This window comes from Euprymna scolopes, chromosome 17 (assembly GCF_053919585.1).
Source record: "Euprymna scolopes isolate OS-2025 chromosome 17, ASM5391958v1, whole genome shotgun sequence".
NCBI lineage: Eukaryota > Metazoa > Mollusca > Cephalopoda > Sepiida > Sepiolidae > Euprymna > Euprymna scolopes.
The window spans coordinates 76,608,463-76,623,356 of record NC_136498.1 but is presented as its reverse complement, the minus strand read 5'-3'; the positions used below and the strand labels follow the sequence as shown (position 1 = coordinate 76,623,356).

At 33.9% G+C, this 14,894-nt stretch overlaps 1 protein-coding gene across 1 annotated transcript in view; it reads left to right on the top strand.

Annotated features, from left to right (window-relative positions):
- LOC145296807 (serine palmitoyltransferase 1-like) overlaps positions 1-14,457 on the top strand; it is a 114,338-nt gene extending 99,881 nt beyond the window's left edge. The window contains exons 13-15 of the mRNA XM_080142891.1: positions 425-498; positions 10,073-10,168; positions 14,294-14,457. Coding sequence (XP_079999017.1) covers positions 425-498; positions 10,073-10,168; positions 14,294-14,303 — 180 coding nt within the window. The 3' untranslated portion in view covers positions 14,304-14,457. The remainder of the gene's footprint in view (positions 1-424; positions 499-10,072; positions 10,169-14,293) is intronic.
- The last annotated feature ends 437 nt before the right edge of the window (positions 14,458-14,894 follow it).

The following is a 14,894-nucleotide window of genomic DNA, read 5'->3' as shown; positions in this document are numbered from 1 at the left end:
TCTTATGCTTTCTCTATTTTTATATTTCTTTTTTTCTTTTTCGAATGTTTTGTTTTATTTTTTTGAATTTGTACCTTTTTGTTTTTGATCTTTTTCCCCCATAAGAAACTTTTCAAATCTGTAAGGTCTGATGAAATTATTGGATTGTTAATTCGATTCTGATAATGGAAACGTGTAAAAAAATGGTAATAATATATATATATATATATATATATATATATATATATATATATTATAAAAAATGTAAAAAATGGTAATAATATATATATATATATATAAAAATGGTAATAATATATATATATATATATATATATATATATATATATATATATATATATATATATATATATATAATAAACTGATATTTGAATGACATCCAGTTTCATATTTATTTTTGATTTTGGTTTTATTATGTTATTTTCAGGCACAGAAAGAAGGGGTTGCCCTAACTATGGCTAATTATCTAAATAATTTAGAACACATTCTGCCAGAACCGAGGTAAGATTTTTTGGCGCTTCTACACTATCAGAACGAAATTTTGAAAATCGTAATCCTGAATTTCACATGAAAACAATGGTATCTATGTATTCCTCATATTTTTAAGATGATTATATCCCAAAATTACAAAAATCGATAAGGTAAAAAATTATTTAATAATGACAATAGAAAATAGAATTCGAAGAAAACAATCGTATTTGGTGATGTAAGATATAGGAGAGTTCAAAAAGGAGGTAATTTTCCGTTTCGATTTAAACAAGACGGTCACAATTTTTCACCTGCTAACACGATTAAAGTTGTTGTTTTTTTTAATAATTCAATAATATTCAGGTAATTTTGACTGCATAATTTGGAAGCTACCATTGTAAATTATTAGAATTGACAAAAAAATCAGTAGAAACCATTGTTTTTTTTATCTGAAAACTCCAATTTATCGACTACAAAATTTAATTCTGATAGTGTACAAGTGCAAATTTTGTTTTAGAAAATTTCCAAACACAAGAACTTTTGAATATTTTGACTCGGAGAAAATGTTCATGATGTAAAGGTTAGGAATTTGAGTGAGGAAGACTTAACTATCTGTCTTGAAAATCTATTTTATTTCATTTCTTTTTCTCTCTTTAAAAGTAAACGCAGAATTTTTTAGAAGGTACATTCTTTTCTGCTTCGCCATTTGCTTACTGCAATGTAGGCAGATGTGTAGAGACCTCAACCTCACCTTTGACATCATGCTCAATCAATCCCAAGTATCTACACAAAATCCTGAATCAGTCCCTGAAATGACTAAAGCAGAAAATAGCAAGCCATGTAAAATGACAGAAAATATTTACATCCATATACAATCTGAATGTTTGTCCAAGTTAAACCTAGATATAGTAGGCATCGTTACAACATCCTCAGTTCTACAGAACAGAAACATGAACAGAAAATACTGTTTTTCTTCTGTTGAGACAAAAGTGATGTGGTCTGTAGTTATCTATGGAGACTATAACTTGGTGCGGGGGTGTAAAACTTCTAAAATGGTTGTTTTAAATCTCGTTGATGCTGTTGTATGCCAGAATCAGGTCTCCTTGTTTCCTCTATTGTTGAAATGAGAACAGATTTGGTTTCAGAAATTACTCTTTATAGGTAAGTGTGGAGAATCATGTCACCATTCCGGTTGCCAACAGTTAAAGACGCTCTAGATGATATTCATGCGGTTTTTAAGCAAACATATTTTTGTATTATAACTGATTACTTGATCAGGCTATCGTAAGATATTGGCTTCCTGACTTCAAATGTAACAAACATTGATGCTATTTTTCCTTTCCATTTGCAAAACTCAATCATGTTCTGCAAAGTCAAAAGCAAAAGCAACAATTTACTCTGACAAAACAACCAAATCAAATAAATATTTGAAGATATTACATATTCTGAAAAGAGTTGATATGCTGTAAAACACAACAAGCAAATCAAACAAAATGAAAAAAATATTTTAAAATATTTTTTAAGCAAATCCACATAAAAGTTTTGAAAGTTATTTAATAATACAGATTAAAATGACATAACTTTCTCAAAGTTAGTAATAGTTCTAGTTAAATTAATAATTAAATTTACTTTTAAAAACTGCCATTTTAAAATACCAAAGATATACTCCTTTTGAACTATATATAAAATGCAGTTAAAGCCAGAGGTCATCTCGACAGCATCCGACAAGGCCAAACTATTTGCCAATAACTTTGCGGCAAATTCTACCCTGTGCGACGAAGGCCATCAACTCCCCATATTCCCTCCTATAACAGACAACACGCTATGAAACATACAAATATCTGTGCGTGAGGTCGCCAAGCTAATCAAGAACCTTGACTCCAGTAAAGCAACTGGTCCTGATGGTATTCCAATTATAGTGTTAAAAAAATTACAACCAGAACTTGCCCCCATACTTACGAAACTGTTTAAGCGTTGCTTTAAGGAGAAGTGCTTCCCAACACCTTGGAAAACCTAATCAGTATGCCCTGTATTTAAGAATTCAGGTGATAAGTCATCCCCCTCTCAGTACAGACCAATAAGTCTCCTGTGTGTCATGAGTAAGTTGCTGGAATCCACAATAAATAGAGAAGTAGTCAACCACCTCAGCAGAAATAACCTTCTTAGCGACACGCAATATGGTTTCCGTTCTGCTAGATCTACAGCAGATGTGCTAACGGTTATATTTCATAAGATTAGCAAATCTCTCGACAAAGGCTTCATTTCTAGGACAATTGCTCTCAACATATCAAAGGCTTTCAACAAGGTTTTGCATAAAGGCCTACTACACAAGATTTCCAGCTATGGTATAACTGGAAATGTTTTCTCGATCATTAAATCATTTCTCTCTGATAGGCTCATAAGAGTAGTGGTTGATGGGCAGAAATCAGAGGCCCACAGTATTAATGCTGGTGTCCCTCAGAGGTCCATCCTGGGCCCAACTCTCTTCCTGATCTACATCAATGATCTCCCAAAACACATACTAAAATCCTTCGTTGACATCTATGCTGATGATACGACCATCTATGGCAACACATCAAAGGCCGTAAATGACAAAGTTCTCTCTGATTCTCTCTCCTCTGATCTTGAGCGCGTGGTACAGTGGGGAAAGAGGTGGCTGGTTACCTTTAATGTATCTAAGACCAAGCTCCTATCTCTACATCATAAACGCTCTGATCCCCATCTAGCATCAATTGAAATGGATGGCTCTCGTCTAGGGGAGGCCCCATGTTTTGATAAGCTTCTGGGTTTGACTTTTACTCCTGATCTTAAATAGAACATATACATCAAGTCTGTGGCCAAGGTCGCTGGGAAAATGGTTGGATTCTTCTACCGCTCCAGAAGATATCTCACTAATGATGCAATTCTCTATCTATATAAGAGCCAAGTACGTCCAAAAATGGAGTACTGCTGCCACATCTGGGCAGGAGCTGCTAAAAACAGCCTATCCTGCCTTGACAGAGTACAAAATAGACTTTGTGGCTTGGTGGGGGATGCCCTTTTCTCTTCCCTGCAACCTCTTTCCCACAGAAGAGACGTAGCGAGCCTGTCTTTGTTCTATCGTTATTTCCATGGCAATAACCCTTATCCCCGAGTGGCCATTGGGTCTTCATAAGTGGTGAACTCCATGTAAAAAGAAAAAAAAAAGAAAAAGAAATTGTTTTTAACTATTAAAATAATTTTCAATGAAAAGAATAAGAACAAGCCAAAAACTATATGGTCCCCTGACTGATTTGGGCTATTTTCCTTATTTTACCCCCTGGCCTGATGTAAAACATCAAGGTAAAACAGCCAAATGACGTTTCATAACAAAATGACGTTTCATAACAAAATGACGTTTCATGACAAAATGACGTTTCATGACAAAATATGCATTAATTTGAATTCGGTACCATTCAAAACCCCTATTTAGACGCAAGTATGATATTTTGGAGAACAATAAAAATTAGCCTCCTAAACACCCTGGGGTTCAAGCCCCACAATTTTCTCAGGATAAACTATTACTTTTCCAGATGTGTATTCATATACTCTTGGTTTTGGCTAATTTTCAGCAAAATCTAAGGGTTGGAAAAGATTCTATTGTGAGAACAACTACCAAGATGAGAGCGATAGTTCAAACAATCAAAATTAATACCAATCCTCATCTCAAAAAAAGTTAAAACAATTTATCTAACTGGAATGCATCAAATGTATAGAAATTTTGTTCAAATGAAAAATAAATAAATTTTAAAACTTGACCGAGTAATGTTGATAATTTTTGTTATTAAATGAAAAAAAAAAAAATGAATAATTTGCCGGATTGTCACATTAATTCCTATTTCAGTTGCGTAAATTCTTTAGATTTTGGCATTTCTTTAAACCATATTTGTAATAATAATAAAAATGATAACTTAAAAAGAGTAAGTTATTGCAGATTTGGCACTTATGGATGATACAGGTCAAGATACACAATTGCCAGACTATGATAATTTTTCAAGGCCAAATGTTTAAGAAAAAAAGGCCAAATTCAAAAAAGAAGCCACACTTTTTGTGGTAAACAGGCAATTGGTGTTTCTATATTATTTGAGCAAACAAAATATTGAATTTCACGTAAAACAAATGGTACCTACGTAATTTTCATGGCCCAAATACTAACATATCCAAAAATTACAAAAAACGAGGAGATAGAAAATTAATTATTGATAAAAAAAAGAAATTTGTGAAATTTTTGTTTACGAGCAAAATGGGACAAAAGTAACATGTACTTTTACATTTAATGACCCATGTTGAAATAATAACGTTAATATTTAAAAACCTTTTATTTAACATGGGGAGGGGATGATGTTTTTTTAACTATTCTGTACTTTCACCTAACAATTTAATAAAAATGATATTGTAAAACTTGAATTTATCTTGTAAATACTATTTAACAAATAGTGCCGATCATTAAATGCAAAAGCACTAAATAACATTTATTTTATCAAAATAAAATTGTAAAAACATTTAATGTATCAAAATGTAAGGCACTTATACATTATACAGGCAGGCCCATTTTGTTTTGTTGGGTTTCATTGAACAACCGATAGGGGACACAACAGTAAGGCACTTATGCATTATATGTATGGGGCCATTTTGTTTTGTTAGCTTTCATTGAATGACTGACAGGGGGTGCAACTTTTAAATCTAATTCAACAATGACAATAATTAAAGCTATATTTTGTTATAGTTTTACTTTAATCCAAACAATTTTTTTACTAAAATTCTATTTCTATCTTACGGCGACTTCTTTCCATTAAATTGTTTGAAAACAAAATCCAATGTTGCTTTAATTTTTATTAAAATTCTATTTTCTTACAATGAGTTTCCATTAAATTGTTTGAAAAAAAAATACAATATACCTATTTACTTGCCTCCCCGCAAGGGCAGAGTTAGACACAAGTTTTTAATGTGGGGAAAAGAACAAAAATAAAATTGCTTCAGTTTAGAAGGATTTCTCATCCACTAACTGAGTACAGAAAAGAGGATGTGTAGTATTTTTTTTTTTTTTTTTTTTTTACACAGTGATCACCACTTATCAAGGCCCGGAAGCCACTCAGGGATAAGGGTTATTGCAAGTACATTATGCTAGTGTGGAGATTTGATGAAGTGTTTACTTAAGGGGGTAGTTCATTAGGAATTTGTTAACATTGGACTTGAACACATCCAAGTTGTAGTCCGGTGGGAAGCAGGCAGACGGAACAGAGTTCCACAGGCGTGTAGTTCTAAGAAAGAAGCTTTGTTCATGGAATCCGCGTTTTGATTTAGGCACAGATATAGAGTGGGGGAAATTTTTCACAGTGGATTCAGCTAGACGGGTGTTTTTCGTGAAAGATTTGCGAGGGGGGACCAGAGATTGGAGTTCAGACGAGCACCTGCCATGGAAATAACAATAAAACAAGGATAGGCTCGCAACGTCTCTTCTGTGGGAGAGAGGTTGCAGGGAAGAGAAAAGGGCATCCCCCACGAAGTCTATTTTGTACTCTGTCAAGGCAGGATAGGCTGTTTTTAGCAGCTCCTGCCCAGATATGGCAACAGTATTCCATCCTTGGACGTACTTGGCTTTTATATAGATAGAAAATTGCATCAGTAGTGAGATATCTTCTGGAGCGGTAGAAGGATCCCACCATCTTTCCAGCGACCTTGGCAACAAACTTGATGTACGTGTTCCATTTCAGATCAGGAGTAAAGGTCAAACCCAGAAGCTTGTCAAAACACGGGGCCTCACCCAGACGAGAGCCATCCATCACAATTGATGCCAGATGGGGATCAGAGCGTTGATGCTGTAAGGATAGGAGTTTGGTTTTGGATGCATTAAAGGCAACCAGCCACATCTTCCCCCACTGAACCACGCGCTCAAGATCAGAGGAGAGAGAATCAGAGAGAACTTTGTCATTTACAGCCTTTGATGTGTTGCCGTAGATGGTCGTGTCATCAGTATAGATGTCAACGAATGATTTAAGTATGTGTTTAGGGAGGTCATTGATGTAGATCAGGAAGAGAGTTGGGCCTAGGATTGACCCCTGAGGGACTCCAGCATTTATATTGCAGGCCTCCGATTTTTGTCCATCTACCACTACTCTTATGAGCCTATCGGAGAGAAATGATTTAATGATTGAGAAAACATTTCCAGTTATACCATAGCTGGAAATCTTGTGAAGTAGACCCTTATGCCATACCTTGTCGAAGGCCTTTGATATGTTGAGAGCAATTGCCCTAGAAAGGAAGCCTTTGTCGAGAGATTCACTAATCCTGTGGGATATAACCGTCAGCACATCTGCGGTAGATCTTGCAGAGCGGAAACCATATTGTGTGTCACTAAGAAGGTTGTTCCTGCTGAGGTGGTTGACTACTTCTCTATTTAATATGGATTCCAGCAACTTACTCATAATACACAGGAGACTTATTGGTCTGTACTGAGAGGGAGATGACTTATCACCTGAATTCTTAAATACAGGGCAAACTGATGAGGTTTTCCAGGGAGTCGGAAAGCACTTCTCCTTAAGGCAGCGCTTAAACAGTTTCGTAAATATGGGAGCAAGTTCTGGTTGAAGCTTTTTTAACACTATAATTGGGATGCCATCAGGGCCAGTTGCTTTACTGGAATCTAGGTTCTTGATTAGCTTGGCGACCTCATGCACGGATATTTGTATGTTACCTAGCTTGTTCTGTGTTATAGGAGGAATATGGGGAGTTGAGGCCTTCGTCGCATAGGGGAGAATTAGCTGCAAAGTTCTTTGCAAATAGTTTGGCCTTGTCTGACGCTGACGAGATGACCTCTAGTCCATTGATAATGGTTGGGATAGAACGCACACTTCTGTTCAGGATCCTATTTGTTATTTGCCAAAACTGGTGAGAACCAAGCCGCTGATCAGCTATCTTGGATTTAACAGAATGGGCATATAGCTCTCTTGCATTTTTTATTACTCTTTTACAGTGGTTGCTGGCAGTCCTGAAAGCAGCTTTAGTCTCAGTGCATCTATTACGTTGGTAGCTATGGAAAAAGTGATTTCTGTGCGCGATAGCAGCAGCACATTCTGGGGAGAACCATGGCTGGCTGTTAGGTTTTTGTTGGAATTTTTTAGATGGTATGAATTGGTCTATGCCTACAATTAACTATTCGGTCAGATCTGATACTATAGAAGACACTTCCTTTTTAAACATGGAGTGCAGAGGTAAATCAGATATGAATGTACGGAAGCTATCCCAGTCTGCCATAGAGTATCAGAACAGATGCTACACTTTGCTTCTAGCCAAAAGGCCAAGTAATGTTGCTTTAATTCAAAAAAATGTATTTTTTCAATAAATGTTGTTACAATTATATTTTGATACATTTTTATACAATAACTTGGTTTTCAAGTATTTTGGTGTTATTTATTTGGTTTATTTATTTTGTATGTTTTTTGACCAAGAAATTATATTTTATTAAATTTAGATGAGAAAACAATTCAATGATTTTTTTTTTGGTAAATTTAAAGTTTAAGCGTGATGCTCTCTTTTAACATTATTATTTAGAAACCTATTATTTAACATGATGGGGGGGGGGTTTGTAACTATTCCAAGAAGAAATTGGAGTTATCACCCCTAACAATGGCACCTTCGTATAATGCATAAGTGCCAAAAAAACAATTTTTGTTCAAATTCAACGTAGAAATTAATATCCTTTTAGACTGAGGCAATTTTTTTTTTTTTTTCCTATCCACTGTGCCCCTTTCTGGGGAGCTAGATTTTCTCCACATTAATAACCGATCTTGTGTCTAACTCTGCCCCAGTGGGGAGACAAGTAAATAGGAACAATATTTAAAAAAATTTAAATAAAAACTTAGCAATCAAAGGGAAATAATCTAAAACATTTTACCTGAGACAGAGAAACAAATAAACCATAATTTTTCATTTTGATTTCATAAAATCCACATTTTCTTTTACCTTTTTTTATCCCCTGGGGACGAAACCAAAATTTTTCCAGGGTCAAATATTACATTTCCAGATAAATATCCATGTGGTCTTGCCCTTGGGTAATTTTTAGCAAACTCTAATGGTTGGAAAATATTCTATGTACCAAAAAATGCTATTTTTGGCTCCCTGAGGATGCAACCAAAATTTTCCCAGGGTCAAATATTATGTTTTCAGATGTATATCATGTGGTCTTGCTTTTGGGTAATTTTCAGCAAAATCTAATGGTCAGAAAAGATTTTATGTCCCGAAAAATGGTATTTTGGGGCATTTTGACTCCCTGGGATGCAACTAGAATTTTCTCGGGGTCAAATATTTCGGTTCCACAGGGTCTTGTTTTTGGGTAATTTTCAGCAAAATCTAATGGTCGAAAATATTTTATGTCCCAAAAAGGTGCTATTTTGGGCCATTTTGACCACTTCTGACCCCCACCTGAAAACACAACCAAAATTTTTATTGAAAATCTGAGATTGTTACATTTCCTCTCTTGCCTAGTTGTAACTTCATGAAAAATTTCAGAAAAATGTAATGAGTAGTCATTGAGAATTTTTGGAGCGAACGGATGAACAGACAAGGATGAATACTGAGGTCCAAATTTGACAAAGTCGGTGGACCAATAATGCAAATAAAAATGATGAAAATAAGAATAAGAATAATAAGATAGAAATAAGAATAATGAGTGTAGAAATGAGAATCAGGATAATGAGAATAATAATGAAAATAAAGAATGAGAATAAGAATGAGAATAAAAATGAGAGTAAGAATAACGAGAATAATATTAAAGAAAATGAGAATAAAAAATTAAATGAGAAAAAAATGCAGAGAATAAAATACAAAGAATAAGAGAAATAAGATTAACAAAGTGAATAAGAATGACTTATACGATTGACTACTTAATTTTAATAAAAATGTGTTATGTCTTTAACTTAAAAATAGCATTCTTTATCTGTATTGCATCATATGATTGTTATCTTTAAAAGCTTGTTGAAAATGGCCCTTTTTAATGCAACTGTACCGAGATTTTGTTGTAGATGGGAGAAGAGCTTAATATATTCAATGAAAATACACTGTTACAATGAAGGGAAATTTGAAACAATCTGAATGCATCCACGCTGAAGATGTGTCATATGATCGATTATATTGACCTTAAAAGTGTGATATTTGTTGGGTCAATATCAAGCTTTTTCACAGAATTAGGAATTGATCTCCTTTTGTTGTAATCTTTTTTTTGTGAATTTTTTAAATGCATTTTTTTTATTTTGATGATTTTTTGTTGATTTATTTTGAGTAATTTTGTTTGGTAATTTTTTTTATTTTTTTTCTTTGAATTTGTACATTTTCTTTTGACTCAATTTTCTGATTTTTAAAACATTTATTTTTTTTTGCATTTACAAAGGTATTGTGTATCTTTGCATAATTTTACCTTCACATTTTCTCCCGTCTCCTTCTAGGATGAAGTAGAGATGTCGAATTGTAATAAAAAAAAAACAACAAACTGATAAAAAAATGTAAATTTTCTCATTCATTTGGCAAATGATATTTTCAGAGTGTGTGATATTGAATTCCTTAAATAATTTTATTCTCATATTTATTTTTACAGTATCCGAATTGCTGTTAATGGGGCTTTGTTGTCAGAAGAAATTGACAGAGTTGCTTCAGTAATCAAACAAGGAGCTAGGGAGATTTTATTTGCCAGGTATATTTTTTATGCAAATTTCATAAAGCTAAATGCAAAATAGGTAATTTTCTTTTTTAATAATTTGTTTTCTATAAATCCAGTCTCTAATCACAATAGCCTCTTATGTATCTGTGGGTTAATAAAAGTTAAAAAGAAAACAGTCTGAAAATATATGCAAAATAACAAAAAAAAAAATGATTTAATGAAGAAAAAATAAATATGAAGACTAAAGAAGTCAGTAATGTTTTCTTGAACCAAATATAGATTCACTATGCCAGCCTCTGAAAAGAACAGATTTAGCATGACACAATATCTGATCTTACCCAAATTTGCTAGGCTTTTCCAAATATAAAAAAAAAGAATGTAGAAGAACCTTCTCAGCCAACAATTACCATGACAAATAACACCCTACCTGAGAGCATATCTTCCAAACTCCTTGGGATAACATTCACAGGCAACATAAATTGGCACAAATATATTAAAGACATTGCAAAGGCTGCTGCAAAATATGTGGGCTCTTTTTTTTTTTTTCTGCCATGCTAGAAAATTACTTACGCTAGAGAGCATCCGATATCTTTACAAAGCTACAATTTTCTCATGCATAGAGCATTTTTCCATTTCTGCATCTACCACTAGTCTCTCACTCTTAGACAGGGTCCAAAAATAGTCTCAAATCTAATAGGTCTCACACTATTAACCAAGCTTCAACTTCTGTCCCATCACTGCAATGCTGAATCTCTGTGTCTGTTTTACAAGTATTTTAATGGAATGTGCTCTAATAAACTCATCATGCTTGTACCCCCTTGACATACATACCCCTAACTAAAACGACAAACAGCAAAATCCCACCCCTTAACTGTTGAGGTCCTTGGATGCCAAAAAGCCTTCTACTCTAGTAATTTATTCCCTCGAACAACCTGACTTTGGAATTTCCTCCCTGATTCCAACTTCACTGAATTTACTGCAGAAGTTTAAATGTAGTGTAAACAGATCTTGTTGCTCAACTCCCAACAGTCCTCTTTTAGACAATCCCAAATAGTAGTCCGTTTCAAGTAGGAATATGCTCTACCTTGGGTGAAAAAGAGTAAAAAAGAAGCATATTTTCAAATTGAATTAGTCGCAAAATAGCAGATATGGTGTCGTGCAAGACACATTGCTTGCTGACTCTGACAGATACTAATAAAAAAACATGTACATTTCAATATTAATTATTTACGTGTGCCTGCAGTCGACGTGGACAACTCCCTTCATAGAATCTTCATTTGCGAAATACTGCCAAGAGAGAGAAGAGAATTTTTTAATGTATCTAACTCTTTGATGCTTAAAAACAAAAATTTCAATTTTAATATTTGAACATATACAGGGTGAACAGAAAGTCCTTGGACCAATTCAAAAGTGGTTTATTAATAGAAAATTGCAAAAATATAAATTAAACATGAATGAAAATTATGTTAGGAAACCAAGAATAAATTCCAATTATTTATTTTCAATGTGATGTCCCTTCCTTTCGATTAGACGTTCAATTCTCTGTCTGAAGTTACCAACCGAGGCACGCAGCGTTTCCTGAGGTATTTTAGCCCATTCACTCAGAAGAGATGTCTTCAAAGCATCAACACTTGGATGAGCAACAGAACAGACCTTTGCCTCCAACAAAGACCACACCGAAAAATCCATGGGATTCAAATCAGGCGACGCAGGAGGCCACATCTCCTTACTCCAGAATCTTGGAAAATGACGTTGGCACCAGTCCTGAGTTTTTCTGGAGGTGTGGGATGGTGCTCCATCTTGTTGGAAGGTGAAAGGCTGATCTTTGAAGTGTTTCTTCATCTCTTCAAATGCTAGAACCAAAATATCGTTAATGTAGTGATCTGTGTTGATCTTAACCCCCTGCTCCACGAAAATCAGAGGCGACTTCCAAGATTTGGAGACTGCAGCCCACACCATGAGGGAAGACGGCTTTTGTCGGTGGAAAACTATTCTCACGGAGTCATCAATGTCTGCTGAAGATTTTGTGTAAACTCTGTCGTTCTGATTGTTAAGAGTCGCTTCAATTGTGAAGAGTTTTTCATCAGAAAAAACGATCTCTCGCTCTGCCGTGCCAGCTTTCAGTTCTCCAAGAAGAAGCTTTGCTCTTTCAAGTCTCTTGTGCTTTTGGGCAGGTGTGAGGTACTGTCTCTTTCTCATCTTGTAGGGGGACAACTGGAGATCGTTTTTTACGATGGTTCTCATCGAGGTCACGCTCACATTCATGTCTTAAGTGATTTGTCTTGCAGATCTCTTCGGGTTCCTCCTTACCCTTTCTCGGACAGCTTTAATAACCTTCTTTGTTCAAGCAGTGCAAGGTCTTCCACTCCTAGGACGGTCTTCAGATGTACCAAGTTCCTTAAATCTGTTCACAACATGGTACACGGTGGATTTAGCCACTTTCAAGAGCTTAATCTCTGAGTTTGTCCTTCCCGCGCAATGAAGCTGAATTATGGCCTCTCGTTTGCTCATTTTTCTGAAAGTTTAAATAAAATTATTTTAATATTTTTGTTGAAAATAATTAGATCCATAGTTAGACTAAATACTTACTTTATTCGAAAAGAGAAAAAGTGATTTGAACAATATTTAATTATAAAACTAAAAATGGTCCAAGGACTTTCTGTTCACCCTGTATTTGCTCGTTTGTTTCATTGTTACATTTTATTTACTTTTGATTGTTTTGTGTACATTAATTAATAACTTTAATTATTTTGTTATTTAACATTGTTTTATTTGTAGTTCATTAAGTAACTTGTTTCCTTTTTCGATTAATTAATAGATTAGCATTTTTCAGGCATAGTATTTTTTAAAATTCCGAATAATTGTGATCGCTAATTTATTTTTCAGGTTATTCTTTAGTGTATTTTTTCCCGTAAACATATTCAGCAATTTCCAGGACTTGTTTTATTTTTTAATTTGTTAATTAACTTGTTTTCTTTTTGTAAACTTCAGCAATTCCTACGACTAATTTCATTTGGCACCTGTGGAGACAATCGTGTACTGCTTTGACAATTTAATGTTATTCGGCACTTGTGGTGATAAGTGTTTTTTTACTTAAAATTATTTCATTGTCATTCAGTCAATTAAATAATTTTAAGTAAAAAACACCTATCGTGCCGAATAACATTATTTTAGTGGGTGCTTTTACATTATTGGGACGAGATTTTGTAGTTGATAAATGGAGTTTTCAGATAAAAAACAATGGTTTCAACTGATCTTTTTGTCAATTCTAATAAGTTACAATGGTAGTTTCCAAATTATGCAATCAAAATTACCTGAATATTACTGAACTATTAAAAAAAAAAACTTTAATTGGGTTAGCAGGTGAAAAATTGCAGCCATCTTTGTTTAATTTGAACGGAAAATTACCTCCCTGTTGAACTCTCCTGTGTTTTACGATCGTTTTCATCGAATTCTATTTTTTATTTACTTTAATGAAAAATTTTCTACCTCATCAATTTTCGTAATTTTTTGGATATAATCATTTTTAAAAAATAAGGAATATGTAGATAACATTGTTTTCATGTGAAATTCAGTTTTAGGATTTCCGAAAATCTCGTCTCAATTCTGTAGAAGCGCCTTTTAGTGTCCTAAATTGTCTCTTGCAAAATATGATTATTTTTACTGAGCCAATGCTACTTATCTCCCCTAGATAATCATCTCCCTTGCCATAAGCACATTTTATTAACAATTCCAAGTGACACTATTTTGTATCACTCTGCATTTGTTTGTCTTAACTATAAGTTTACGCATTACTTTTTATGAAGTATGTAACAAGCTCACAATGTAGTATCTGTTCTGATGTACACTTCACCTTTTCTGTCCTCAGTCAGTGGAGGAGAAATCCTTCATGACTGAGGCAATTTTAATTTTTGTTTCTATCCAGAGTGTCCAGTTTTGGGGAGCTGGATTTAAAAACCGATCTTGTGCTTACTCTGCCCTTGTGGGGAGGAAAATAAATAGGAGCAAAGAAATTAATATCATGCTGACAGATTTTAGCAAATTTTTACTTTGGCAGTTAACCAAAGAAGCACCAAATGAAGAAATACGGATTTAGAATGAAACTTTGTGATTCTGGCAAAACTCTTTGTTAAAATTGTTTTCTATTATATTTTTTAGCTATTCATGAAACACAGAAGAAAAAAAGAAGAGTAAAAAAAAAAAAACGTCTGCACAGAACACTGAAAAATATTACATTTAAAATCCATGACATCAATTTATTTTATTCGGATTTATTTTTTCTGTTTAAATAAACATTAAAAATAATTGTTAATTATGAAAAATGACTTTCTTTTTCTTTTTTTTTTTGAATTTTTGTCTGTTGGCAGCAACTTAATTTTTTGTAATACTTATAATTGAATGCAACAGGCTATTATATTATTTAGGATCATGCCTAAAAAAGATTAACAAGATATTGGTTTATGTTACATTTAAACTTCTGCATATCAATACAGTCAGGGAAACAGGTAGCAGGAATGGAATTTTAACCCTTATCCTCGAGTAGCCTCCGGACCTTGATAAGTAGTGATTCCTGTGTAAAAAAAAAAAAAAAAAAAAAAAAAATTCCAAAGTCTAGCTGTTTGAGGGAAGAAACTATTAGAGTAGAAAGCTTTTTGGCATTTAGGGACCTCAACAGTGAAGGGGTGTGATTTTGTTATTAAGCAGGTTTGTTGGGGATATGTACATCAAGGGGGCACAAGTGCAACGAGTTTATCAGAAC